The sequence below is a fragment of the Indicator indicator genome, chromosome 2 (genome assembly GCF_027791375.1).
Source record: "Indicator indicator isolate 239-I01 chromosome 2, UM_Iind_1.1, whole genome shotgun sequence".
NCBI classification, from domain to species: Eukaryota; Metazoa; Chordata; class Aves; order Piciformes; family Indicatoridae; genus Indicator; species Indicator indicator.
The window spans coordinates 20948738-20975250 of record NC_072011.1 but is presented as its reverse complement, the minus strand read 5'-3'; the positions used below and the strand labels follow the sequence as shown (position 1 = coordinate 20975250).

Genomic DNA, 26513 nt, shown 5'->3' with positions numbered 1-26513 from the left:
AAGCTTATGATTTGTATCTCTAGTTCCATTTAGCTGATTTGAACATACTATGATGTAGTTAAAATGATCAGTAATATGAATTACTGTTCTGGAACCCTTGTCCTTTGTGCCAAAGAATGTGGAAGAGGTATTATGCTGAAGTGAATGAACAGTGGTCCTGACTCTGAAAAGAAGGTGTGGTGCAAGTACAGAACAAAGCAACAACAAAAAGAAAAGAAAAACAAAACAAAACATAGAAGGGAAGTGCTGCTTCATGTGTGCAAGTGGATGCAGGAGATGATGAGGTCTGAAATTGGTCTTTTGTATTTCAGGATGTCCAGACTTTGCACCTTAGGAGGGGTAAATTAGAGCTCAAATGCTGTGATACGCAATAGATGGATTCAAGCATATGTTGTAAGTTGGTTTTGTGGGTTCATACAATTTGCTTTTGTTGGCTTTACTTAAATGTTTGTCTGTCTGCTTATAATTATACAAGGTTGAAGACCAGTTGTGGAAGTGCACAGACACTCTTAAGGTATCATAAACGCTTTTGCCTTTACTATATGAACTTTTGCTCTCAGAGTACCTGGTGGCAAGATCTTGGCTTCTATGACTCAGGTTGGTGGAAATCAGTTTGGGCTGAAACTTACGCAGGCAGAGATCCTATAAACATTCCTCTGCCTGACTGGTTTACCTCACACATTTCATCCCAGAGATACTTGGATGCTTTCTATTCCATGTGGTAGTTTCATACACAGCACAAATTCATAATGCAGCTGATGCATTCTGAGTTATCCTGTGAAAGGCTGTTACTGTTCTCTCGTGCTCTTGCCAGGGTGTTAATTAGATGCTCAGCAGCAGAACGTGCTTGGGAACTAAAATCATATTTATTTAAACTATTAATTGAATGGACATAGTTATTGCTGAAATATGTACAGAGGAAATGCAGCTGCCTGCTGAAAATTGCCTGTAAGCTTCAGGAAGGAGAAATGGAAAGAACTCTTTTTGTGTCTCATCACATGAAATCTGAAAACTTGAGGGACTAAATCCCTTGAGTTTTTAACAAAACTGTTTTAGCAACAACAAACTATTTTCATAAAGACTGTTGATGGAGTTTCTCAAGATATCACTTTGATCTTCTCATGTTTGTTCATAGTCCAGCCATTTTCTTACATGCTTCTGAAAAAATCAACCCAGTAAGATACCCCAGAAAACATTCCCTGATGCTACTGAGAGCCTAAAGTCCTTTTTTCAGCCATATATATTCCAGCATATATATTTGTATCTTTATTATTAACAGGTTATATTGTTTACCATATTCTGCCAAATCCTTTTTTTCAATCTAATGGAGAAGGGTTGTCTGAGGTTAATCAGTAACTTTTATTTCAGGTGCCTTATGGACTAGGAGGATACTCTCAAAGGCCTCTGGTGAAGGAAATATGTGATTCAGGGAATCTGCCTTGGCTAATGCTGTGATTAGAGTGCTAGAAAAGCTTGTCTCCTCTGGTTACAGAGAAAAGTTATTTCTTGTGCACATACAAATCTATTTTTGGCCTTACATTTTCATTGTCTGACTTGTTTTAAGTAAGTACTAACTGAAAAAGACACAGCAAAGGTACTACTTCCCCCCTCTCCCCCTCCCCCCTTTTTCTTCCCTGTTTACAGCATGTTTCCCTTCCTCATGTCAAGCCACTTGTTTCATGGGCTCTTTCCTTCCTTGCTAAATATTACGTGGCCTTTATACCTGTCAGCACTCTCTGAATCTTTTCTAGTTTTTCCCTTTGCTTTTACTCTCTTGGCTTTTACCACTAGAACCTGAAAAATCTCAGTTCCTGATGCTCATGAAAGCAGTAAGTGTAGACTTCAGTGGTGCATGACTGAATTCTGTTGGGGCTTACTAGAAAGGCACTCTTTGTGTTGCTATTGGTTCCTATTGCTGACTCGCCGTGTAGAGTTGGGGATTGAAACTCTTATGCTTTATCTAGGATTTAAAAAGCAAATGGAGCATCACACTGACCTATTTCAGCCTTTTTATTTCGCAAATGTGCTTTTGGAACTGCTCCTGCTATAATCCTGCAGTGCTATGGTAAGTCTGCTGCAAGGATGTTCAGTCTAAGATTCCTTGCAGAAGTGGGCAGCAAGCAACCCATGTTCCAGAAAAATCTGGCTGATAATTGAGGTTAAAACTCAGGTACATATTGCCTGTTACATTGAAATAATTTCTACCCTTAAGCATATGTAAGTCAGTCTGAAGGGCAAAACAAGTGAAAATATAAAGGGCAATCTAACTGAAATACATATCTTGTTCAACATTAACATACACTGACAAATTTTAATGACCTCTCCTTACACACAGAGTGATATCTACAGGTATATGCTCTCAGAGTAATCAATATTCTCTGCTTATTCTTAGAATATTTCTAGATGTCTATAGATGCGTGTCAGTGTTTAGGACAGAAAAAACATCTGACAGACCTCAAATAGTGATGATTTTCACAGAGAATATCTGACTTCTGCTGTGGTATAAACATTGTATAAAAATCTCCAGCTCCTGAAGTTTGCTTGAGAAGCCATGAGAGCAGCTAGCAATGCACCAGGAAGATGGGATGGAAGCAGTGCCTCCTCAGCGCTCCTTTGTGATCAGAGTCCCGAACTTGGAGATGGCTGGGAAGGGGCTACAGAAGTGGTTGTCCATATGAGGCAGCATCTGGGAGCAGCTTTTTCTGCTATTGCTCAGATGTGCTCTGGCTCAGTAGCTCAGGATGAAGTCAAACAGCATGAAAGCTATTAAATGAAAACACTTGTTACCAAGACCAGTGTGCATTAACTCTGGAAGCTGCCAAGGAAAGCTATCATTTTGCTAACTTTGTCTTGTTCTTCATGTAGCTGATGATGTCCAGGCTTTTGGGTAAGGTGTAAACTTGATTTCAGTCCGGCTGTGGAGTTTGCAATTACCAAAGAAGTAAAAGGCCTCAAGCTGGTGGTCTGTTACAGCAGCAGCAACTGTCACCATGTACCCTCCTAGAAGGAAGAGTCCCTGGCAGGACTGTGGCAACTGTAACATAGCAATAGATAGACTCCTGTGCTATGCTTGCTGTCTGCTGCTCTTGCTCCAGCCGTGCTTTAAAGTGTTTGTTTATTCTTGGCTGTTGTGTGTGAAATGCATGAAGCTTGGTTCCACTCAGGGCAGCTCAGCAACCAAGCCTGCTCTCAGGTAAAGCACCTGGAATGCTGAGCAGCTTCTCGCACCGTGGTTGTACTGGCTGGCTTGTGCTTCATGTGGGATCTTGCTGTTGTCCTGCCCAGGAGAACAAAACCAAACCTTTTGTTCTGATGGAGAACCAAAGTTCTGGAGTAATAATGGGTTTCAGTAATAGCACTATGAGCACAGTGAGAAAAGACTGACATTCCCTGCTGCTATGGTAAGGTGGTGAATTAGGTGCTTAATTAAAACCCCCAATCAATCAAGGTGACAAATTTTCAGTGATGGGAAATAAGACCCCAACCAGATGGTCAGTGCACCTTTCCTAGAAGATTGTATTTGGGCAGGTAGACACCCTGCTCTTCTTCATCTTCCTACAACAAAGTATCTCAACCCCTTCCCCCACTATATACAAAACAGCTTCTTTTAAGGCTATTTCCCAGAGAGAAGAATTGTACTTCTGTCTGCTTTCATGCTATGGTCTCGTAGCACAAAACGTAGCTGGTAGCTGAAAATAAAGGCAATGTGAGAAAACTAAGAATCAAATAGCTTTATTAGAGCTACGTTACATAAAGTAATCAAGACCCAGCAACTCAAACTATTTGTTGTATAGCATGGCAATGCTCTGGCTGAGTGGAAGTTACTGCAGTACAAAAGACGATGTACAAAAAGATGCGTGCCTCCTTTGCCTCTTTTTATTGGGACCAGTGACGAATGTGACATCGTTGAATGGTCAAACAAGATCAACAGCAGGGACTGTGTGTGTATATACAACACGCACTGTACACATTTGACTCTTAACACAGCTGAAGTTCACTCACACATACCAATTACTTGCTCTAATTCTATGGGAATTTTACTGGGGTGAGGGCAGGATGCTGAAGCTTTTGAGCCTTGCAGGGAGCTATGGGATAACCATCAAGAATCCTACACTCTGGCATCTCAGGTAAAAGCTGCTCTGTGCTGCTCTCACACCGCAGAGGGTGTCGAGCAAGGGAAGGAAAAGGCTGAACAAACCCTGAGCTCTGGGGAGGGACATAGCCCTGGGATCACACATGACTGCTGTTGAGCACTGCTAAGTCCAAGCTCATCCGCTGAGGACTTGCATATTTTTCATTTTGGCATTTAGTAAGCATGACTCTGCTGCACAAGGGTTTAAACTGCAAACAAAAAAAAGATGCTTTGTTCCTTAAATCTCAAATTCCATTACAAAAGCTGGTGCTTAGATAGCAATTGCTTTTAATTAACAAAGCAAGACAAATTTTTTAATGAACATACTCTCAGTCCGTCAGGTGGAAAGTACACAAATCTGTCTCTGCTGGATGGTGCAGTAATGTTTTGGCCTGGAGCACCTCCATCCCCAGGGCACAGCGCTGCCAGCACGGAGAAGAGCAGGGTGGCACAGGCTCCCCACCATACCGTGGCCAGCACAGCTGGGGCTGCTGGGCCTTGGTTGTTCTGGTGCCCTGGCCCTGGGGCATGCTCTGTCATGGCTAGCACGCTGCTGCATCTTGGCCAAAGGCACCCTGCATCTGGTTTGGGGTGTCCCCACCTTGCCGTATCTCCTGCAGAACAGCCAACTGCTGCTACTTTCTGGAGCCTGAACATTTCTCATTTTCTGAGCATGGGCATCCACCCACTTCTTTATTTTAGTCACTAAAGGGGAAGAACATGTTCCTCATCTTGTAGGCTTCTTCTACACTTGAAATTTAACTAAAGGTTTTGGTCATTTTATGAAAGCAGAGGTTCATGGACACAGAAGAGGAGAAAACAACTGACATAAATCCAAGTGTTAGAGATACATCCCATTGATGAGGTAATCAGACTCTTCAGATGTAATGGGTCGAGCTTTTTTAAGCTTCTGTCTCACTAAACGCAGTCTGCAGGCAACCATAAGCAGCAGTAAAGCAGTGATGGCCAAGCCTAAGGCTAAGGGTAACACAGCACCTACAATAAGGTTAAGAGAAATTATACTTTATTTAATACAGTGAGAAAGCAGTAGAGAAAACCTGAAATTTTTCTTTAAAAACATATCTAGTCTGTCAGGTGCTGATACTTGGAGCACCTCAGGCTAAGGAATTGAACTGTCTAATCATAAAAGTAAGGAACAGTTCAGAATAGGGAATTACATTAGTACTTGACTATAGTACCTGGATCTATAGCACTTGAATGAAAAACTAACATAATTCAAAATGAGTTCACATGGTTGGTCTTACCTGTTTCTGGGACTGGATGACCACCTCCAAGCTGATTTCTCTTTGGCACAATTATGCCATTCCCATTTTTATCATCAGTTCTTTTCCCTGAGGAACTGTTATCTGCAGAAATTCAAGCGAGATAAATGAATACTGGAATTCAGGGACTTAGGGAATCTTACCACAGGACACTAGAATTTAACAATGTGAAAATGCTTAAATTTAGGAAAAAAGTCAAACTGTGTAAGAACTCCTGTCTCCTATGGTATAGCTTGAATCTTTGGAATAATGTGAAACTAAAGCTGAAACGTAAAATTTAATTTTGCATCATGAACCAAGATGCATCTTAACCGAGCCTAAGTAAGTAATTTTCCATTGAAAACATAAAAATATATGGAGAAAACATTTCAAGGAGGATGGCTTGGAGTCACTTCAGCTTTCTGTAGTGCAGAATGTACAGCAGAGTATTGTAACTGCACAAGAAAAGACACCACCACCTAGCTTGTTGCCAACAAACGTTCATCTTGGAAGTGCAGGTGGCTGCAGTTCTGTTTCACAGGAGCAAAAAGTAACTCATCTGGGACTCCTTCCTCCTGCCCTCCCACTGAAGTCCTACACAAATACTTATGGGGATGCTTGATGCAACAGTGACAGCCTAATCTACCAACGCAGCCTCACAAGAATCAGAAATACACCTACATCTGTAAATGTAATGACTGTATTTGTATTTTTACTGATTAATATGAAGGGCACTTTGACTGTGCTGTGAAACCTCTGCTGCCAGCTGTTGGGAAATATTACACCACCAGTGGAAACACACAATGGTTAAAAGACCTCCACAATAAGAATGAAACGTTGTAATTGGAATTACACATAGTAATGGGTGTTAAGGAAGTGTTTAAGTCAATTACCTTGGAACACCTGCCCTGTGTAACTCCCACCAACAACTCCAAAGAGCTGCTTGCCCCTGTGAGTGGTAGCAGCAAATACCCACATCACTGTTAATTAAATCTTAAAATTGTTTCATTGATACTGGCATGAAGTTTGTGCTAATGTCCCCACTATATGGCACAACACAGCTTGCCAGGCTCTGGCTTTATTGTTCTGACATTCTGTCTAGAGATGCACAAATACCACCTTCACCTGCTAGGAAATGCCTTAGAAATAAACTGCAGCTCTTGCCTTCTCAATTGGACTCTGAAGTTGTTCTAGTATGCAAAAGGGACTTAAGGAGATCCTCAGCATAAACTGTCCTGGCTTTAAAGGTACCTGTACGATATCACAGCTGTGCAAGTAACCTGAATGTAAATGAAACCAAACCCAGCAGTTGTTTTGGAAATAAGAGACATTGGCTGTTTTAGAGTGCTTCAGCCTGTATCACAAGGCTAGATCTCAATGCCTGTTTTATGAATGTATTTCCCATTCAAGTATAAAGTGGATCCTTTTAAAGACATTGGCATATATATCTGACTATGGAAAGAAGTTTAGTGGGTAAATTTTGGAAGGATAGACTAACAGAATCCTTTCAATAAAGGATTGCAGGGTTTTGTTAAGACTTGTGGCTGTTCTTATGGGACTGGAGGGACTATCAGAATCAATACTACTCAACGTTTATCTGTTATCAACTAGAAAATAGATTTCCCTAAACGGGTTTAGGGAGCCTGACATAAAGCACATTATGTGGGGTTTGTTTTGTTTTCACTTTCTCCTCATTTTCTAGTCTGTTCCTAGGAAATTGCAATTTATAGCCCTTTCCAGCTACCCTAAATTAGAGATCTAGGTTATGGCTACTGCTGTTGATGCCTTCACAGCAAAAACATGACTAAGGCTTGGGTGTTCAGTCAAACATTGTAAAGCCAGCCCTGAACAGTACTGCACAACAGCTGGCATGGGCAGCCTGCAGAGAGGCAGAGACTGTGCCAAGGGAATACAAAGCTGTTATGGTGATTTATACACTCGAGTTGGCTATGCTGGGGAGTTCAAATCTTCAGGCTGCTTGTGAACTCAACCCATCTGCAAGACTGTGTTTGTTAGACTGGCCATTGCTGCATGGAAACAAACCCGCTCCTCACTCCAGTGTGCTTACTGCAACTCTCTTTGTTATATTCAAGTGCAGCAGTGCCAGAATATGCAGCTGGGCTTGAGAGTTCCCCTGTAAAAGGACACTGGAGCACTTCACAGAGGCAGCCATGCAGAAATGCTGTACTGGCACTTGGGAGGAAAGGCGCTCTGCGTTACTTCACTGTGGAGCTATGTCTGCAAAGGGAGAATCAAATGCCTCTTCCTGCATCCGCTCCCAACTACGGAAGAAAATGTTTGGCCTTCTAGCTTGGGCAAAAGTAAAACCATTAAGCCTGTTGCTGAAGATTCCATGCCCTGAGTGCCTGAGAAGGTTACCTCTAAGTTGGAACTGATGGTCTCCTGGAGTCACTCTGCTATAGAGAAAAGCTACCGCAGAGGCAGTAGTGCAGGACAAGATTCACCTGCTGTCAACAATCACTGACGTTTGGGTTTGATTTGTCTTTTTTTCTTCCTCTTTATTGTGAATAGATCCCCTGCTAGGTCAGGTAGAAGTTTTAAACAGTCCTTACCTTGGGCCTGCATATTTTCATGTTTTCATACTTAAGTGTAAATTCTTTAGAAGCTTGTATAAAATCAGAGCCAAACATGAGGAGCTACTGGAGTAATGAAATCAGGTTAAGGAAAATTGGGGACAGAGAAGCTATTAGGAGGAAATGGATTCTGGGACAAATTTCCCTTGGTATTACCTTCATAGGCAGAAAACTCATGTTCCTGCTGTAAGGAACTATCCTACAGCCCAAACATTACAGCTTAGACCAGCTCCTTTTGAACTGGAGAAGAGGTAAGTATGGTGGTCCTTGACAAGGAAGTCACTTTACTGAACATCTTTATTAAATTTTTAGAGATGAAAGCTGCTTATGGGGAGGTGAGAAGCAGAAGGGCCCTGTCTTTATTTGCACTGTAATAAAAACAAATGCAAAAAAAGAAAACAAAGCAACTCCCTAGTCCTACAATTTCTTGGGAATAACTTCTGTTCTTTAAAAGTCAGATGAAGACTTCTGTATCAAGCATCACCACCTAAAATGTGCCATATGCTGTCTCTGGTAGTTAAATTACCCTCAATATTAACATCTTTTACTCTGCCTTGCAGTCATTGTATCTAAAAGCCTCAAATTTTTCTTCCTTGCTTCTATTTCCCTGATGATCTGCAAATGCCAGCTAAGAAATAAGACAAATGCAGCCCTGAATAGAGTGCTCAGAAGTGATGGAACCTGTTTTATCGCTGTAAGGCTGTATCCCTTAAGATATATCTTAATTAGACAGCTTTTCACCAAGCAGATGTCAAAATCATTAAAGGTTATTTTTGAAATGTATTTATAAAAGTACACCAGAAGCCTGAATGCTTGCAAACCCAACTCTAGGCCATCAAGCAACATTATTGGTCTTTATTGGACCTTTACAGTGGGACTTGGAGGCATGGGTTCTGCCTTGGCACCAGCAGTGGGTCTGGCACTGTCTTGGGAAACATTCCACCCCAGAACAGGATTTCTGCCAGTGAAACTGCTAAACTGAGGCTGCTGGTCTGATTTCTGTCCACTGTCACTTACCTCTCCTCAAAAACACACCTAGCAGTTATTGCACTCCTGAATATTTTTCCTGACAGTCTTCATGGAGCTGCTCCAGTGTTTCTTTGTCTCTCATTTTTGTAACACCTAATTATTAGATTTGGTCTGTAACCTCCTTCAGATGGCAATGATGGAGAAAAATCTAATTAATGAATGTGGGTGGAATTTTAGGAATAGGTTGGGTGCCTGTCTCCTCAAATCCATGGGAGTATGATCCTTGCCAGAGGGCCAGGACTTGAAACTCTCTTGGATTTCTGGGAATCATTAACTCACAGTGTGTGATTTCTGTGGAGTTTAAGTGTCTGACTGAGAAGACAGCACCTCAGAGAAGATCACAGAATCACAGAAACATTCAGGTTGGAAAAGACCCTCAGGATTGCCAAGTCCAACCGATAACCCCACTCTAAAAAGTTCACCCCTAAGTCGTATCCCAAATCACCACATTCAGGGTTGGTGACTCAACCACCTCCCTGGGCAGCACATTCCAGTGTCTAATCAGTCTTGCAAAATTTTCCCTAATGTCCAGTCTAAACCTACCCAGTCACAGCTTGAGGCCATTCCTTCTTGTTCTATCACTAATTACCTGTGAGAAGAGACCAGCACCAGCCTCTCCACAACATCCTTTCAGGTAGTTGTAGAGAGCAATGAGGTCTCCCCTCAGCCTCCTCTTTATCAAACTGAACATCCCCAGCTCCTTCAGTCACTCTTAATTAGATTTATTCTCCAGGCCCTTCCCCAGCTTCCTCGCCCTCCTCTGCACTCCAGCACCTCCGCATCTCGTATGATGATCTCTTGAGGTCCCTTCCAACCTCTGATATACTTTGATACTGTGATCCTACACATTCAGTGAGGTAGTCAAATTCTTGAAGAATGTTTTCATTCCCTTTGTGCTGCCTACAGATTAAGTACAAGCATCTGAAGAGACATCCAAGTGCCAGCCAGGGCAGTACCTTTACATGTCAGCAGCAGAGGGCACTCAGCACTGCTCTGTTGTAACAAGAAAATAAAGCTGCTGTCATGGGTTGAGTTGAATCTCTTGCTATATTCAATACTATGCTGCTGTCATGCCAAACCTCAAAATGCTGGCTGGAGTGAAGCATCATGGGCCTTGCAGTTCAGACTGTAACATGAGAGGCTTCCTGTTCTGCTTGCTGCTTCTGGTTTCTGGATTTGGGGTGGTTTTTTCCTGCTGGGCAGGCTGTGGGCTGGGATTGGAGGAGGTCACTGGCTTCTGCTGCTGCTTCTGCATTTTGCTGTGCTTTTCTGCAAATAGGCTAAGGTAATTGTGCATCTTACCATCTCATTAAACTCTCCTTATCTCAACCCAGAGGGTTTTTTTGTGCTACTTTCCCTCCCGTCTGTGCACAGAAATGGGGGTAAGAGTGGGCTGTGTTAACCCAGCACAGCTGTTTATGAAGAGCTGTGTCTTGAAGAGCAAGAATCAGCCCGAACCATGAAGAAGTAAAAGTGGAAGGTCTTGTACGCATTTTAGGCTCTGTGCATGCAGGTTTGCCTTCATTCTGTTGCCATTTCAGATAATTTTAATTCACTAGCAGGAAGTTTAGAAGACATTTCATTGCAGCTTCTGGAGCTTTACCTAGGTAAGGGTTGGTAACTCTGCATGTGACACTACTACACACTGAATCACAACAGACTTGCACCCACTATGGACAATACTACTGCAGTCCTGGGGTTGGTTGTTACCAAAGAGTGAGTATTCTCTACAGCGATGAAAGATTTCTCCTACCCTGGAGACACACCTCTAAAAAATGTGCCCATAATAAAGATATTACTTCAGGAAGGGAAAAAAAAAATAACGAGTTATTCTCACTCAAGTGAAGAGTACCTGAAAGTACTCCCCTACAGATTTAGAGAGCCTTGTATTATCAGCTAATGCAGCTGAATCTGTGGCAGAATTTGTATTTAGCTGACATCTTGTTCCTGTATTCTTTTCCTAGCATTCCTACATCCTAACTTTCCTTTTGCACCTGGTAAGAGCCAGACTTGACAATTAAAAAGCAATACTTACGTGTAACTTAATTGTTACATGCCTCTTTTGTATTTTTTACATTTGCAAATTTTTACCCTTAGCCAGGAATCAAAAGACAACTTAAATAAACTTAAGGTGCAAGACATTTTCTTTCTTTAAACAGAATGACTTATTGAAACTAATTTGTTTCAGCCCTCACCTGGCACAAAACCAGTGATTTGTTTCTTTGGTCCCTGAGCAAACGATTGGTTAGTCATGTCTTCATCCACTGAGAGAAGTGGCTGATTTCTGGCAGTGGCTTTCAGGGTGTTTTCTGCAGAGAAGTTTTCATCTATGTTTTCAGTCAGTCCTACAGTCCTTTGCTGGGTACTGCCAGGAGCTGCATGTGTCACTGTCTTCCGACCTGGGCTGACTGTGTTAACAGAAACAAAAATCGTCATTTTTGTACAGAAGAGAATGGGAGTGTTCTGATGAAAGACCCTCTGATGAGGGCCTTGAGTCAGACTACAGGTTCAAGCATATGATGACATGGGAGTTCCAGATACATGACAAGTTACCAATTACCCACCATCAGCTGTTAAGCAAGAGTATACTCATAAACTCTACAGTGAAATCTAGCAACTGAAATACCAATGAAAGAGTGGTTAGCCATCATGCCAATTCACCCTCTGAATGATTTTTGTTTACTTAGCTGAGCATGGGCACATATAGAAGATGACTAACAAAAGGAACAGAGTGATGGTGAATCAACTGGCTCCCCCCAGTGCTCACATTTCCAAGGTGGGTAACTGCACTTAGAAGCGTACCTCCAAGACACCCTTTCAGATCAAGGCCAGGATCCTTGTTTCCAGAATCATCATGCACATAAAGAAATGAGCTTTTAAATGCTGAGAACTCTTAACACAAAATCTGCCATTTGGAGACCTCTGACAGTTTTGATATGCTTTGAAGGGATTTTGAGCATCTGCTGCATGCAGATATTAAACCCTCCCATGTGATATTTCCAATGCAAGGCTCTATGGCGGGAGCCCTGTGAGCTCCTTGCAGCCACAGAAGGGGCATCACTTCCCTTTGGTCATTCAGGCTGCAGCTACTTTTTCAATCTACACTGTGGCCCAGTGCTCTTACAGTTCTGGCAGAAAGTTTCATCTGATCCATCAGGACACTGTCTCACGCCATCGCAAGCAAACGTGATGTCAATGCAGCAGCCATCATCACAGATGAACTGGTAGCGAGAGCAAACCCCAACACAGGCTGTTGAGAAATAATTCTCAAATTACCAAAAAGAGAAATCCAAGCAGTACATACTAAGCTGATGAGTAAAATCTGAAGCACCAAGGCAAAAGCAGACCCAAGTATGTCAAGAAGGGCCATGAACAAGGCAGAAAGCTGAAGAACAGCCAGGCTCAGCTGTATGATGTTATACTGACACAGAAGCTAATTTAACTAATAGCTGTTCCTGGCACCCTCATCATTATTCTTGCAATCTCTTGGCAACAGGAATACTCAGCCAGGAGGCTGTTGCACCTTAAATCTTGTGCAGCACCCCTACAGCACTTTAAGCTGATAGAACTTCCCCAGCTTAAAAGACCCATGACAGTCCTGAAAATAACTAAATTAAACCTCTATGGCTCTAACTGCGTATCTCCAACACATAAGTCCTGCTACACAGGAATTCTGTATTTCTGACAACGTTATTTTACATGCACACATATGGACTACATGAGATCTTTTATGGCATGTTTTCTGTAACCTAATTAAAATACTAAGAGAATGCTCATCAATTATTTACATCCACAATCTGTTGACTTCAACACAGCATGTGCCAGAACAGGACAAAGCACAAGGTCTCACAAATTACCTTCACCAGAAAGAACTGATTGCTGCCTGCTTTAATATTTAGATTCACCTGTAAATGGAGAATGTCCTTCCACGTTTAATTTTGCATACTCAAAGCTTTCCGAAAACCCATTCTCACTTGTGTCCTGGTTTTCCTAGGACAGAACCATAGGCAAGCTCTGGTCTGCAGGCTGTTAGCAGTTTTGAGTCAGCCAGAGCAGTTGACCTGAGTGGGCCCACAGGTGTATCCCATACCATAAGCATCATGCTCAGTATAAAGGAGAAATTTGATGAGGAAGGGGAGGTCTCCTGCTTGGGCTCTGACTTTTCCTGAGAACTGCTTTCCTGTTCTGACCACTGTGCATTTGCTGGCCTGAGTATAATTTTGTATACTTTGTGTTGGGCATTGGTATTACTTAGGATGTTTCATTAAACGTTTTCATTTCAACCTGGGGGTTGAAACCAATCAGGTTTTCCCAGTTTTCCTTCTCTGCTGGGGAGGGGTCCTAGGGTGATAGAGTAACTGCTACAGTTTAGCCCCAAAGAGGGGCAAAACCTAGACACCTTGTAATTATCCAGTGTTTCCATCTGTGCCTTTGCCTCTCCAACAGCAGTGTAATTCATTCATTGCTTTCCAAAGCAGTATCAAATTCACTGTTTGGTCAATGCTGTAACAGCAAATCCATGCATAAGGAAGTCACAGCCTTTGGCTGGTGTTCTGCGATGTACCAAAAAGCTGTGCAATGCTAAGGGAAGTATGGCAGAAACACAGGTGCCTGTTTAAAACCTCTAAAATCATACTTAGAAAATACATCTCCTGTACTTCAACACTAATAATAGCACAGGTCTTGCATGCATTCAGGCCCTGGGCACTCCTTTAACTACAGCAGTAGCACCTGAATTGCAAGGGTGCTTGGGGAATTAGAAAAGTTTTAAAAGGCAGCAAATCCTCTGTGTGCTCCACCCAAAAGATGCCACAGGTACCCACAGCAGCAAATAGAGAAACCAGCAAACCTCCCTGGCTGCTTGATTGGAATTAAGTATTAATGAATATAATTCTATCATCTATTACTGGAACACAGGCATTACTAAGCAGACTCATAACTGTGGGTTTTTAATACTTTATTGACACAGGATACTGCACTGGCAAAACTTTTACTGGTTCAGTTGAACATAGTGACAATGCTATTTGACTTCCACCTTAGCAACTTGCCAATTACTATGTAGTTAGAAGTCCATACAGTAAAGAGTGCAAAACTGACAGCCACTGAAATCTTATTTTCTACCTTTCATGCTTTTTACATGTCTCTTAAGCTCAGAGTTTAAAAATTAGGAGTCAATTCCACTTTCAGCTTCCCCAGTAACGTAACAACCATTACACAGAAAAGCTTAAATGAATGTAAACAAGACTATCCATCTTTTTACTAAAGATGCAGGTCAGCATTATTATTTGTGCCTCACACATACTATTAACTGATTTTAACTGAGTTCTCCTTATAGCACAAGCCCTGTCATGTTGCATGTGCCATCTGACTATACAATGACCTGCTGAGATGTGCCTGATGCATGTGGCAGTGTTTCATTTTTTCACCTTTGCATGCTTAATAGCAATACAAGGATGAACATTTAAATGCTTGAAAGTACTATTGCTGTAACAAACAAGTGATGCTTGCTTGCTTCCTCACTTCGAAACAGCAATTCAAAGCTGAAAGAAACGTCATTTAAAGAACAAGGGCAAAATAAAACATTAGAAATAGAGAATAAGATTTCTACCTCCATCAAGGCACTTGCTCTGAATACCATACCCTGGGTGTCACATAGGGAACAGCTCCAGTCATTTTCTCACCTACTGCAGAATGAACCATGGGCAGAACGGTCACAGAGACGTTGTCAGAGCTTCGCTGACCTGCAGTGTCTGTCACAGTGAGCTGGAAAATATACCTGCCTTCCTGAATGTGAGACAGTTTCAGTGTTCCTGGCTGTGGTACCTAAACAAAAAAACACAGAAAAAATCCCACGTTGGTATAACAGACACATCCAGGAACAGGGAGCTCATTTCTGCACAATGCTCTTCAGACAGATTAAATACTTCTCTTAAGTCTAGCCAGCCCACTCAGGCATGTGTATTAACATAGAATCATAGAACTGTTTTGGTTGGAAGAGACCTTTAAGATCAAGCCCAAACAGTAACCCAGCAGTGCCAGGTCACCGCTAAACCATGTCCCTCAGCATCACATCTACATAGCTTTGAAACCCTTCCAGGGGTGTAGACCCCCACCTTTCCCTTTTGATCTTTGTGGTTTGGGATTTTTTTGCATCCATTTAAAAAAATAAAACACACTTAATGTACTTTTTTTTCAGGGTACACTCAGTTACCGGGAGTTGTGAATTCTTGCACTGGAGAATAACTAGAAACATGCACTGAACTCCAACACACAGCAATTCTAATCGACAAGCAACTGAGTATGAGCCAGCAGCGTGCCCAGGTGGCCAAGAAAGCCAATGGCTGTGTCCAGTAGGAGCAGGGAGGTGACTGTCCCCTTGCACTCAGCTCTGGTGAGGCCACACCTTGAATATTGTGTCCAGTTTTGGGCACCTCAATACAAGAGAGATGTGGAGGTGCTGGAGCAAGTGCAGAGGAGGGCCAGGAAGCTGGGGAAGGGCCTGGAGAATAAATCTGATGAGGAGCGACTGAAGGAGCTGGGGCTGTTTAGTTTGGAAAAGAGGAGACTGAGGGGAGACCTCATTGCTCTCTACCTGAAAGGACACTGTGGAGAGGCTGGTGCTGGTCTCTTCTCACAGGTAATTCGTGATAAATGTGTTTAAGAGTCGTTTGGATGTGGTGCTTGGGGATATGGTTTGGGGTGAACCTTGTATAGTAGGATTATCAGTTGGACTTGGTGATCCTGAGGGTCTTTTCCAACCTGAATGTTTCTGCGATTTCTGTGAATTAGAAATGTAATTTTAGAGCGTATGAAGTTATTATTTTGCTCCCTTACCAAGTTAGCCTGTAGACAATACACATGTATCCACAGAAGCTATTTTTGTGGTTTATAAATTTCTGATAAGGTGACTGATAGCATTGCTTTATTAGTGAGACTGCCCATCTCCACCAGTATAACATTTTATGTAGTCACAGCTCATAAAAATTGCTGAATTTTTCCATATCCCACACTGAAATTCCAAGCCTTCCTCTGAACCAGAAATAAGTAAATCTATAGTGAGTGACCTAAACATTAGGTTTCAGAAAATCATGTGATACAAATACAGAAACAACTTAAAATTTAATTGTTTCATTAAGAGATTACTAAAATCACAGAATCACAGAACTGTCAGGGTTGGAAGGGACCTCAAAGATCATCCAGTTCCAATGCCCCTGCCATGGTCAGGGATACCTCACACTAGATCAGGTTTCTCTGAGCTCCATCCAGCCTGGCCTTAAAACTTTCAGGGATGGGGCTTCTACCACCTCCCTGGGCAACTTGTTCCAGTTTTGTTCCATTCACTTATTCTATGATACAACAGGTACCAAAATGTCATTGTACAAAATTCAATTGCTTAAGAGTTGGTGCTTGATATGAACAGAAGTGGAGAGGAATTGCTGTCTAAAGGCTGCAGTAGCGTGTTTTACTCACAAGATTTCAGTGTTCCATTTTTGCGAATGCTTGCAGTCTGTCTGTCACATTCATGATGATGTGATTCCTGCTATAGTAATTTCCTCAGCTACTTAGAAGTAGGTTTGTATAAAATAAGTGTAGTATTTGTAAACATGTGAACTATTTTTAACTTTGTGACAATTGCCAGTCACAGGTGACTCCAGCTTACTGAGAGTTCAGTAACACATACTTCAATAACACATACTTCAGTAACTACAGAAAAGAGCTGCAGGTTTATAGGACATGTAGTCCATTTCCACAAATGAAGCATATAGTTATTTTTGTAAGTAATTGAATGGTACATTTAAATCCTCTGTGATTATCTTTAGTATTAATATCAAAATTCAATAAAGATCTCTGGTTTGCTTATTTAAAATTGCTTTTCATGTCTCAAAGAGAACAGGAATTTTTGCTAAATATGGTAATAGAGTCCTAGCCCAAGCTTTATATCAGGATGCATTGATAAATGCATTTTTCTCTTCTGGTAAGTGACTCTTCTAACTGGAGTTTCTTTCCTTTTCTATTTATCTGAATACACTCAGTTATCTGATCATGCTGTTGATTACCTCCTGACAGAGAATATAAGCCCTTAGAATTTTATTCTTTAATGTATTATAGAAATAAATATGCTTTAAAAAGCACCTGCTGCTGTTCACCATGACTGCTGAGAGAGCAAACATGGTATGTTAAACTCATGAGCCTTGGAGTCCAACTCTCTTCTCACCGCAGAGCCACAGAAATGCTGCTGACATCTGAGTATGCTGCCTGGTGATCTCTGTGCTTTCTTTTTTAGCTCCATCCTGCCCTGAAGAATGCCCTATTGTACCTGCTTTCTTACAACTTGGCTCAAACTAGACAGTAAATTTCCAAGCTACAGCAAGGTTGTAGCAATCTGCAAAGAAAACTATCTAAGAGGCAATAATCAGTTACAAAAGAAGGGAAAAAAATCCACTAGCTTCTTTCTATAATACAGTAAGATCTCTTTACAGTAGTCCTTCCCCCTCTTCTGCCTTCTGTTTATTCTTTGGTACATAAGTGAAATGCAACAACTGCCTTTTATCTTATTTAAACACAGCCTCATTCTCCCTTGTAGCTATGGGTTCACATTATCATTTTCTAAAAATAAATGACGTGAAATCCAGTAACTGCAGGACAGCAACTAAAGCACTAAAGACAGCAACTGCAGATTGTATAAAAGATATCACAATTACTGATTCAACTCTAAAAATTAAATTAGTATGGATAATCATCACAGCACATATCTGTAGGTGAAATCCCTCCTCATTTGAATACAATAGAAAAATATTTATTTAAGCATGAACGTGCGTCAGGTTTGTTTTCCATCATCAAAGACATATAAAGATTAATGTGAATTTTGCAAGTGTAAATGTATATACAATTTTGAGTGACTCTGAATTAAAGTAAAAACATCAACTTTCAAAATTTACTTCTGCTTTTTCTCTTACTCTAGATACATTATTACATCATGGATTAATTTAAAGATTATTTAATTGCTATTTAAAGAAAATAATGGTGCAAAGAGTCAGATTTAACAACTCCTGATAATGAAATGTCCACTTTATCCAGATGATATCTAGCAATTATTCTTAAAGTTTTGTTCAAGTCTTTTCTACGTAAGATGCTGTTTATATGTTTTAACAAAACCTTTTTACCTTTTAATTTTCAAGCCAATAAAACAGTAAGTTTCAAATCACCATATAGCTTCAAGTCATTCAGAACTGTCTGACTGTAGCCACTTTTCCAAAGATGTGGACCTTGCAGCAGAAGACAGAATCACAGAACCTTCAAAATCACTCAGCACTGGCTTAGTTAATGCTTAACTAATATTTTGAATAGTCTGGTTTCTGTGAGGAGTATGTGTATTGGGTAGTGACTGAGATGGAGTTAGTTCTCCCCAGAGCAGTTATTGTCTCCTTTGGGTTGATCCAGCAGTATGTTTCCTAACTGTGGATGTTCAGCTACCACCTACACAGCCCTACAGGAGACTAACTAATAGCCAACTGCAACCTTGTGTTTTACCATGGAAAACAATTTTAGGTTTCAAGGCATTTAGCTGGGTCTGTGTTAGGTGAATCTGGTTTGTTCCACCATTACACACTTGAATAACTTTGCTGATATTGATATTTTGCCTTTTATATTACTAAGCTTTTATATTACTAAGCAGCAACTGACACATACACTTGCACAAATGAACACTTAGGTTTTGGGCTGTTCCCACTGCTGATCTTGTCCTGCTTAAACTCTTCCTACCTATTTGCAGCATCTCAGCAACAGTGAGGTTTATGATCCACACTTTCTTCCCTTTATATATTCCTCCAGCTCTATGTGGAGCTCCCAGCATGTTCTAAATATTGTGGGCCGTGAACAGACTGTGAGTAGACTATGGGTTTGAGACATTTTTCCTTTCCTTTGTGGCTGCTCGTAGAGCATTTACAAAGAAGGGCAGGAAGAAGAATCCCCCTCTTGACGGTACAGAAATTGTATGCATGTCATTAAAAGAAAGGCTACGTCACACATTTCTTTGCAGTTTGTCCATAAGCATTTACAGAAGACTACTGTAGGTAAAAATACTTACTGCTCTGAGTAACAGAATTACTGAGGTGTCTCTAACCTGCATCACAGAAGTCAAAACCCAAGTCAGCAACCACAAACATGGCAAAAGAGAGCAGAGCTGAAATACAGCTGAAATACAAGTAGCATCTACTTGTTTGCTGATGACTGTCTCATGCCATCCTGGATAGAGATGAAATATAGAAACCACTAGAAATAACCACTGGAACAAACTCCCCAGGTGCACAGTATAGTCCCCACCACTGGACAGATAAGACAACCTCACCTAGGCTCCTTATCCCAGAAAAAGTTGGACCAAGGTGCCTTCCAACCTGGGCTGCTCTATATTTCTACTAAATAAATGAAGTTGTACAGCCATCCTAACTTTGGTACCTGGTAGCCACATCCATTTGAACACATTTCGTATTTTCAGCTCTACAGGACAATCTACAAGTAACTGGCCCTGTGCAAGACTGCACGTGTACCTTCATTTCAACCGATGAGTCACCTTGCAGCAGTGTCCACTCGTACTGGACAATTCCATGGTCATCTGAACTTTCTCGGCCATCCAAAAGCGCCCAGTCGACAGGGGACTGCAGCACAATATCTTGTCCTGCCTTGCACTGTGGAGGCTTGTCATTTTCTTCTTCTTCAACCAAAAAAGAGAAGCCCAGTTATTTATCAGGGAAAGCTGAGTGATTTTTTTATAGACAGCACTTTTTTTTTTTTTCGTGGTGAAGTTATTGATTCACCTCTGTGCATCTTCCTGGAAGATAGCACATGTTAATCAGTGTACAGTTTGCTAAGCAAAGCAGTATCTACTTAAGTTTCAGTTAACTGTTATGTATTCAGTGATGTCTTCAGGAAATAACTGCTACATTAGAAGCACACAGCATAGAAAAGCTCCTGGTGTACATAGACATTTTGGTAATACAACAAACAGGATTGTTAGCATCAGTGTAGCTTTTTAATCTGAACTAAGGAAAATGGATTTAAACATGAATTGCATAGATATTCACACAGCAGTTACTGCACACCTTTTAGAACACTTTGTGTAACTTGATAGGCTTTTAGCCCCTTTGTATGATACATCATTAAGACACTGATTATAGGAGTGAAAGATTTATTTAACATAAGCTGACATCTTGGTGAAGCAGTGCACATAATGATTAAATATAATCAGAAATGGCTGCTGATTCTAGGTGGCTAATTTAAGACATTCAAAGCTTGATTTTCAGACTAAGGATTTTTAGCATTTTGCTATATTCAAAGCACAAATTTTAATGATTGAAATTTTGAGTACTAAGTACTTTTGCCCACAGGTTTTTGAGGTTAGACTAACAGAACCCATGACACATTAAGTGACATGGCCTGTTTCAGTCATTTGCTCCACAGGAGGTGTAGGGAAAAAAGAGGGATAAAATCTAGACCCACAACTCAGAATTGGACTATTTTAGACACAAGATTGTGTCTTTCTGCATTTCCCTGATTGTTTCATTTCCTGTCTGGGCATGGGATGGTCCTGGCACCCTGAACTGCCAGGGTGCTTTCTGTTCTTCAACCTCTGGAAAGGATATCTTGTAAACAATATTGATGCTAAGCTCAGAAAAGCATCTGCTGAACACAGGGCTGGAACTTCACTCAGCATGGGCAGAGCTACAGAAGCAAAGAAAAAGCTCTACCCCACCAGTGTAGGGATTCTCCCTTTCAAGAACTTGCTCAAAGGCACAGAGCTCATCGGAGCAGTAAGATATATTTTTTTTAACCACTGACTGAACAGCAAACCTTTTTATTTCTTGTTTATCTCAGTAGTAGGAAAGGCAAAGAAAATTTCAAAGGAAATGTCTTAAGTTAGGAAAACATACAAATTAACAGGGCCTAATAATAGAAAGTGTGAACAACTCCTGCTCATCCAGTTGGCACAGGATGCTTTGCCTAATTTGTACACACTCCGTTCTCAAAACCAGCTTAAGTTTAAAAAGCAACATTTAGAAGCAAAATGTCCATTATTAAGGAACACCATCATTATGGTGCCAGGGCAATTTTTATTTGGAATGTAAGAATTACGTACAAGCTTCACACAGCTATTCTACCAATCACTGTCAAAAAGAGACCAAACCAAGTCTGAAACAGCCCAGCCCATTCTTCCACTTCTACCTTGGAAAGTGGTTTCATGTCACCTGTCTAGTTTAAATGATGACCAATGCCCTGCAGGGGCAGAGATGAGCCCTACTTCCTGGGCCCTAAGCAATAAGGATATTCTCTTTCCTGGACTACCTATACTCCAGCAGCCTGAGCTGCAATGGCAGAACCATTCCAGGTGAGGCAGTGTGGTAGTTTCAAGACTATGCCTTGAAAATTTTCCACAGATCTTGAACAGAAAGTGGTAGAATGTAAAAAAATCACTATTGTGTGTAAAAAAGAAAATAATGGTAAGTTCTAAACAATCCCGTTGGACAGACTATCAACAAAGTGGGTTTGTATAGACTAACTTTCTCTCTTTTTTGCTTCTTCAGTCTAGCAGTTACTAGTTCTGGCTTCTCCTGGCTTTGCTGACCTTGGCTGTGTTCTCTGTTGTGGCTAACAAACAACTCTCTGCTCTTTCTCTTGTCCCTTGTGTACAGGGCAGGTAGAGGGAAGAGGGCAGGGAGGGGGGAATCTATTATTAGCCCCTGGTTTGTCCAGGGGGGTTCTTATGCTGTTTGTAAATACCTGTAAATATATGTAAATATTGTATATCTAGTACATATTCATTGCGTTTCATTGTAGATTGTAGTTTTGCTTGTAAATACAGCTTCATTTGCTTCCAGCTGAGCTGGTCTGGCAATTTAATGTTGGGGGGAATTTTCAACCCACCACAGGCAGGCAGGTCACAGAAATTCATGCCAGCTCTTTGCCAAAAGAGGCCTCTGGTCCCAAAGGAAAGAGGCACCATGCCTTTCCCTGTTAGCCACCAGAACACCTCAAGAAAGGTAAATTGGTGGCGGATCAGCTCATCTTTTGCTCTAGTAAAGAAAAATTTGGCCTGACAGAGAAAGACATGAGGCATGGGAGGAGAAAACCTATTGAGCTAAAGACTTTTTCCAAAGCAAACTTTTTAGCACTGAAATACATTATCCTCACTGAGTGAAGCACCCTCGAATCTGGGGAATACATGTGTGGCAGCCCCTGTTCTGAGGGCAGCTGCTGGACACATGCAGAGTGCATGATTCCTTAGCTGACCAATTCCTTAGCAAGCTGCGTAGAGCAAAACAGTAACATTCCACGTGTGCCAAGAATAACATCTTCATGTTGGCACCCTTTGATTGGAACACACTGCAGAAGCCACCTCTTTGATATGCTGGCACCTCTGACTGGGAAAATATTTTAGCTAATATATGTGGTTGGATTTTACTGGTTAAGGGATTGATAACAAAGAGTATAAAACCAGCCATTCTGAGCAATAGTTATTGGGGGTTAGCAACATAGGTTAGGAATGGCTTGGGGGGTTAGGGCTGCTAGGGACTTCTGCTTCTGTTAGTTTGCTGCTTCTTCTGGCTAGGGCTTTGGTGTAGAGATGCTGCTAGGGATATGCTTCATCTGTTAGCTGCTTCATCTGTTAAGGGCTTCTGGGACTTCTGTAAGTGGGACTCTGAGACTCTGTAATGCTGCAGCAATAAAGGACTTCTGGGAGGACTTCTGACATTCTCTGCTGTCTGCATTTCTGGAATCTCATTGCTGTATAGCAGTGGGGTTCAGGCCTTCATTTGTCACCCAATGGCACCTCGTTTTAAGTGGTCTACACCTATATTCAGCTCCCCTGGACCAGGAGAGTGACATACATGCTTCTAAGAAGTCAGCATAAAAAAACCAAGGGGGTATACTCAGGAACCACTCACAACCACTGCTCATAGAAGTAGCCACAGGTTAGCAGAAATACCAGGTTCAGAAACTATCTTTTAACTTCTATTTCTAACTTTTATTTCAGGTGAATACAAATAATCAATATTACACTGACATACCAGATCAACACTCTGAGAAGCTGGAGCTGGCTACTTTATAGAAAAAGGGCTTCAACTTTATGAGCAACATTTCTTTGGGGGGAGCAAGGGGGAATACAACAAGCTTAATTTATTCTGATTTATAGAGACCTGGCCTGCCGATAACAAAGCTGCCAGCTAGTTGTCTGAATGAAGGCTTTGTTATCAAAGGTTACTCCATGGCTGACTCCTGAATGGCTTTGATATTGGTTTACCTCAATGCTGAATCCTCCCATTGCTCACCAGTAGTAAGTAGCACAGAAGGAAAGTCAGACATTTCTGGTGAGGCACTTGGGTCCTCTCTCTTTCTACATCAATAATTTGACTAACAAAGGCAAACCCAATCACCTCTTCTTTCAGTGCAGACACATGGAGTTTCATTGTTAATACCACACAAACTGCCTGGAAGGGCGAAGTAAATGCACAGCCGAAACAGCACAAACGGTGTAAAATGAAGGACTTGGAGAGAGGCTGAGAGAGTTGGGGTTGTTCAGTTTGGAGAAGGCTTCCAGGAGACCTTATCGTGGCCTTCCAGTATCTGAAGGGTGCCTACAAGAAAGCTGGGGAGGGACTTTTTAGATTGTTGGGTAGTGATAGGTCTAGAGGGAATGGATCCAAGCTAGAGGAGGGGAGATCTATGTTAGACATTAGGAAGAAGTTCTTCACCATAAGGGTGGTGAGACACTGGAACAGGTTGCCCAGGGAGGTGGTAGAAGCCCCATCCCTGGATGATTTTAAGGACAGCCTGGATGTAGCTCTGGGCAACCTAATCTAGTGGAAGGTGTCCCCACCCATGGCAGGAGGGTTGGAACAATTCTGTGATTTACACTGAAATGGCCAATCTCAAAAATTCATCCCATTGCTGACAGTTCTGGAAGTATGCTGAGATACACTTGATCTGAGAAATACATATCTGTCAGTAATTGCTCCCATAATTAAATAGGCCCTTAGTTTTGGTTTACTGAAGATCTTCAACATAAATGACACTACAGTACCCTAGAGATCACTGTATACTTACGCTCAGAACTATATTGGAATTACAAGGGCACTATGTTTATGGATAAATTTGGATTTAGATTACCAAAAATAAATAGCAGAAGATCGACACAACTGAAAAAAAGCAAAGAAACAGGTAAAATGTAATCCCCTTGTGAAAGAAAATCTTTACACGAAAAGCTCTTTCCTAAATTTCTTAACTTCAACTGTGAGGTGTCAGAAGGGAAAAGAGATGCACCTTCACCATCCTGTGATGATGCACTGTTGTCCAGATCAATTTCCCAATGTAACTCAAGAATGCAGTGGTATCCTAACATCGATAGCAAAATAATTCAATCTTAATTTCACCTATGTCATGGCTGACAGATGTTTGAATAAAATTTCATTCTCCTTCATGGCTCTGCTTCGGCTCCAGTGTAATTGCATTAAGAAGTCATAATCTCCTGTTTCCTATACCACCATCACTCACAAGGTGGATTTTTAAATAAACCCAACAGGTCAGAGCAATTTGTAGATTAGGAATTGAATTCGCCTTGCAAGTTCTGTGATGATAGTCACAAAGGCTGCCCTAAAGGAAAGACATTCTAGAATTCCAAAATTCAAGAACTCAAGGAAATCAAGAAATTCAAGATCTCTCTCACAGGCCGGCTCCCGGTCACCGGGCGCCTGACACACTCACTCCCATGGGTTCTGCAGAGTGTGAGGGACAGCTCTTTCCCAACTCCGACACCCCGCAAGCTCTCGCACCCTCGTGCAAGGCTGGGCCCCGTCTCTCGCTTTAAGGGGTGCGCCGAAAGGCACAGCGCTGCCCGCCGATCCTTATCCTCCCCCTCGGCGGGCAATGCCTTGTGACCCTTCCGCCCGTTCCCGGAGCTAAGGATGTCGCACGGGCCGAGGCGCGGCTGCCGCCATTTCCCTCCCGCCGTGAGGTAACCGCTCCCCGGGCCCTAAGAAGCTCCACACGGCGCCGCCCTCCCCGCTCGAAGCCATCTTGGGCCGGGCCTCGCGCCCCATTGCCCTCAGCGGCCCTTACCCGGCGGCGCGGCGGGCAGCGGGGCGAGACCGGCGGGCCGGCGGCTGTAGGTGCTGTATCCGCGGTGCGGGGCGAAGCGGCAGACGGGCCGGCCGCGATGCGTACAGTTGAAGAGGTAGCAACCCAGCTCAGCCGCTCCCCGCTGCCGGCCAGGCCCCTGCACCACGGCCAGCGTGCAGCTCGGCTCGGCGCAGCAGGCGTCCAGGCACTGCCGCCAGCCCGCCACAGCGCCGGGGGCCCGTAGGAAGGTGGCGCCGGCCGCGATGGAGTCCTTGGTGCGGATGATAGAGTCGGGCCTGGCGGAGAAGCTGCTGCTCCCGCCGCAGCGCTCCCAGCTGCCGTCCGTTGCCACCACCGCCGGCGGTCCCGGCTCCTCCTGCTGCAGCTGCCGGCGAAACTCCTCCAGCAGCGACTCCACGCCCGAGATCTGAGAGCGCAGCTCGGCCAGAGGCGCTGCGCACCGCCCGCCCGGCATCACGGCCAGCCCACCCAGCGTCGCCAACAGGACCAGCACCAGCGCCGCCATGGCCCCAGGCGGCGGCGGCGGCGCGCAGGCGGGAGCGGCTGTGGCGGGAGCGACTCCCCCCGCCGGCACCCGCGAGCGCGGCGCGGGGAGGCGCCGGCCCCGCCCGGCTGCACGAGCCGGCGCGGCGCCGCTCAGTACCCACCGGCCCTGGACAGCTCCGCCGGGCGCGGCCGCCCCGTCCCGCCCCCAGCCTCGCCCCTCCCCCCCTGCCCCGCCCTGGCGCTGCCTCGGTCTGTGCGGTCCGGTTCTGGCGCGGAGCGCTCAGGGACGGGCAGGCGGGCGGCGCGCTTTGCTCCCTCCCGTCTTCACGCCGGCGGTGCGGTTCGCTCTGCCACCTCAGCGCCTCAAAGAAACGTTTCTCTAAAAACGTCCTCTAAATGCACGTGGCTCCCGCAGCAGATGCGTATGGCAGCTTCCGTGCGCGTCACTTCCCATTGGCGTACACGTTCAGAAGGGACTCCATGCGGCGGGGTATCTCCTACAAATAGTGGGAGTAGGTGGTCACTGAAACCAGTGACGGTTGTGTGGGCATCGGGAAACACACATAAAAATTTACAGAGGACTCCGTGCCGGGTGCAGCGTTTCAGCTCAGAAGTTAAGAAAAAAAGCCACAAGTAAAAAATGTAATGTGCAGAGTCGTGACTCTTTCAGTTTAACAAGAAGTCCCATACGGGATTTTAGTTACCCAAGGTGGTGGTGAAGATCTCCTCACGCAAGTTTCTGAGGTAAAGTGCTCCTCAGTTTTACATATGCTGCAACTTTGCCATGACTTTTATCATGAAGGCTCGCTTTGACACAGTAACTTTATGACGTCTTGAAAAACAGCAACCTCCCAAACTGCTGCCTTTATTATTTTCTAA

The 26513-nt window shown here is 43.0% G+C and overlaps 1 protein-coding gene across 1 annotated transcript; it reads right to left on the bottom strand.

Annotated features, from left to right (window-relative positions):
• Nucleotides 1-4973: 4973 nt before the first annotated feature.
• Nucleotides 4974-25653, bottom strand: LRP11 (LDL receptor related protein 11). Its single transcript, XM_054399178.1, has 7 exons — nucleotides 25128-25653; nucleotides 19565-19728; nucleotides 14699-14840; nucleotides 12142-12267; nucleotides 11213-11425; nucleotides 5398-5499; nucleotides 4974-5128 (listed from the first exon to the last, which is right to left on the bottom strand). Exons 1-7 carry the CDS (start codon nucleotides 25651-25653, stop codon nucleotides 4974-4976), a joined length of 1428 nt encoding a protein of 475 aa, XP_054255153.1.
• Nucleotides 25654-26513: the final 860 nt, after the last annotated feature.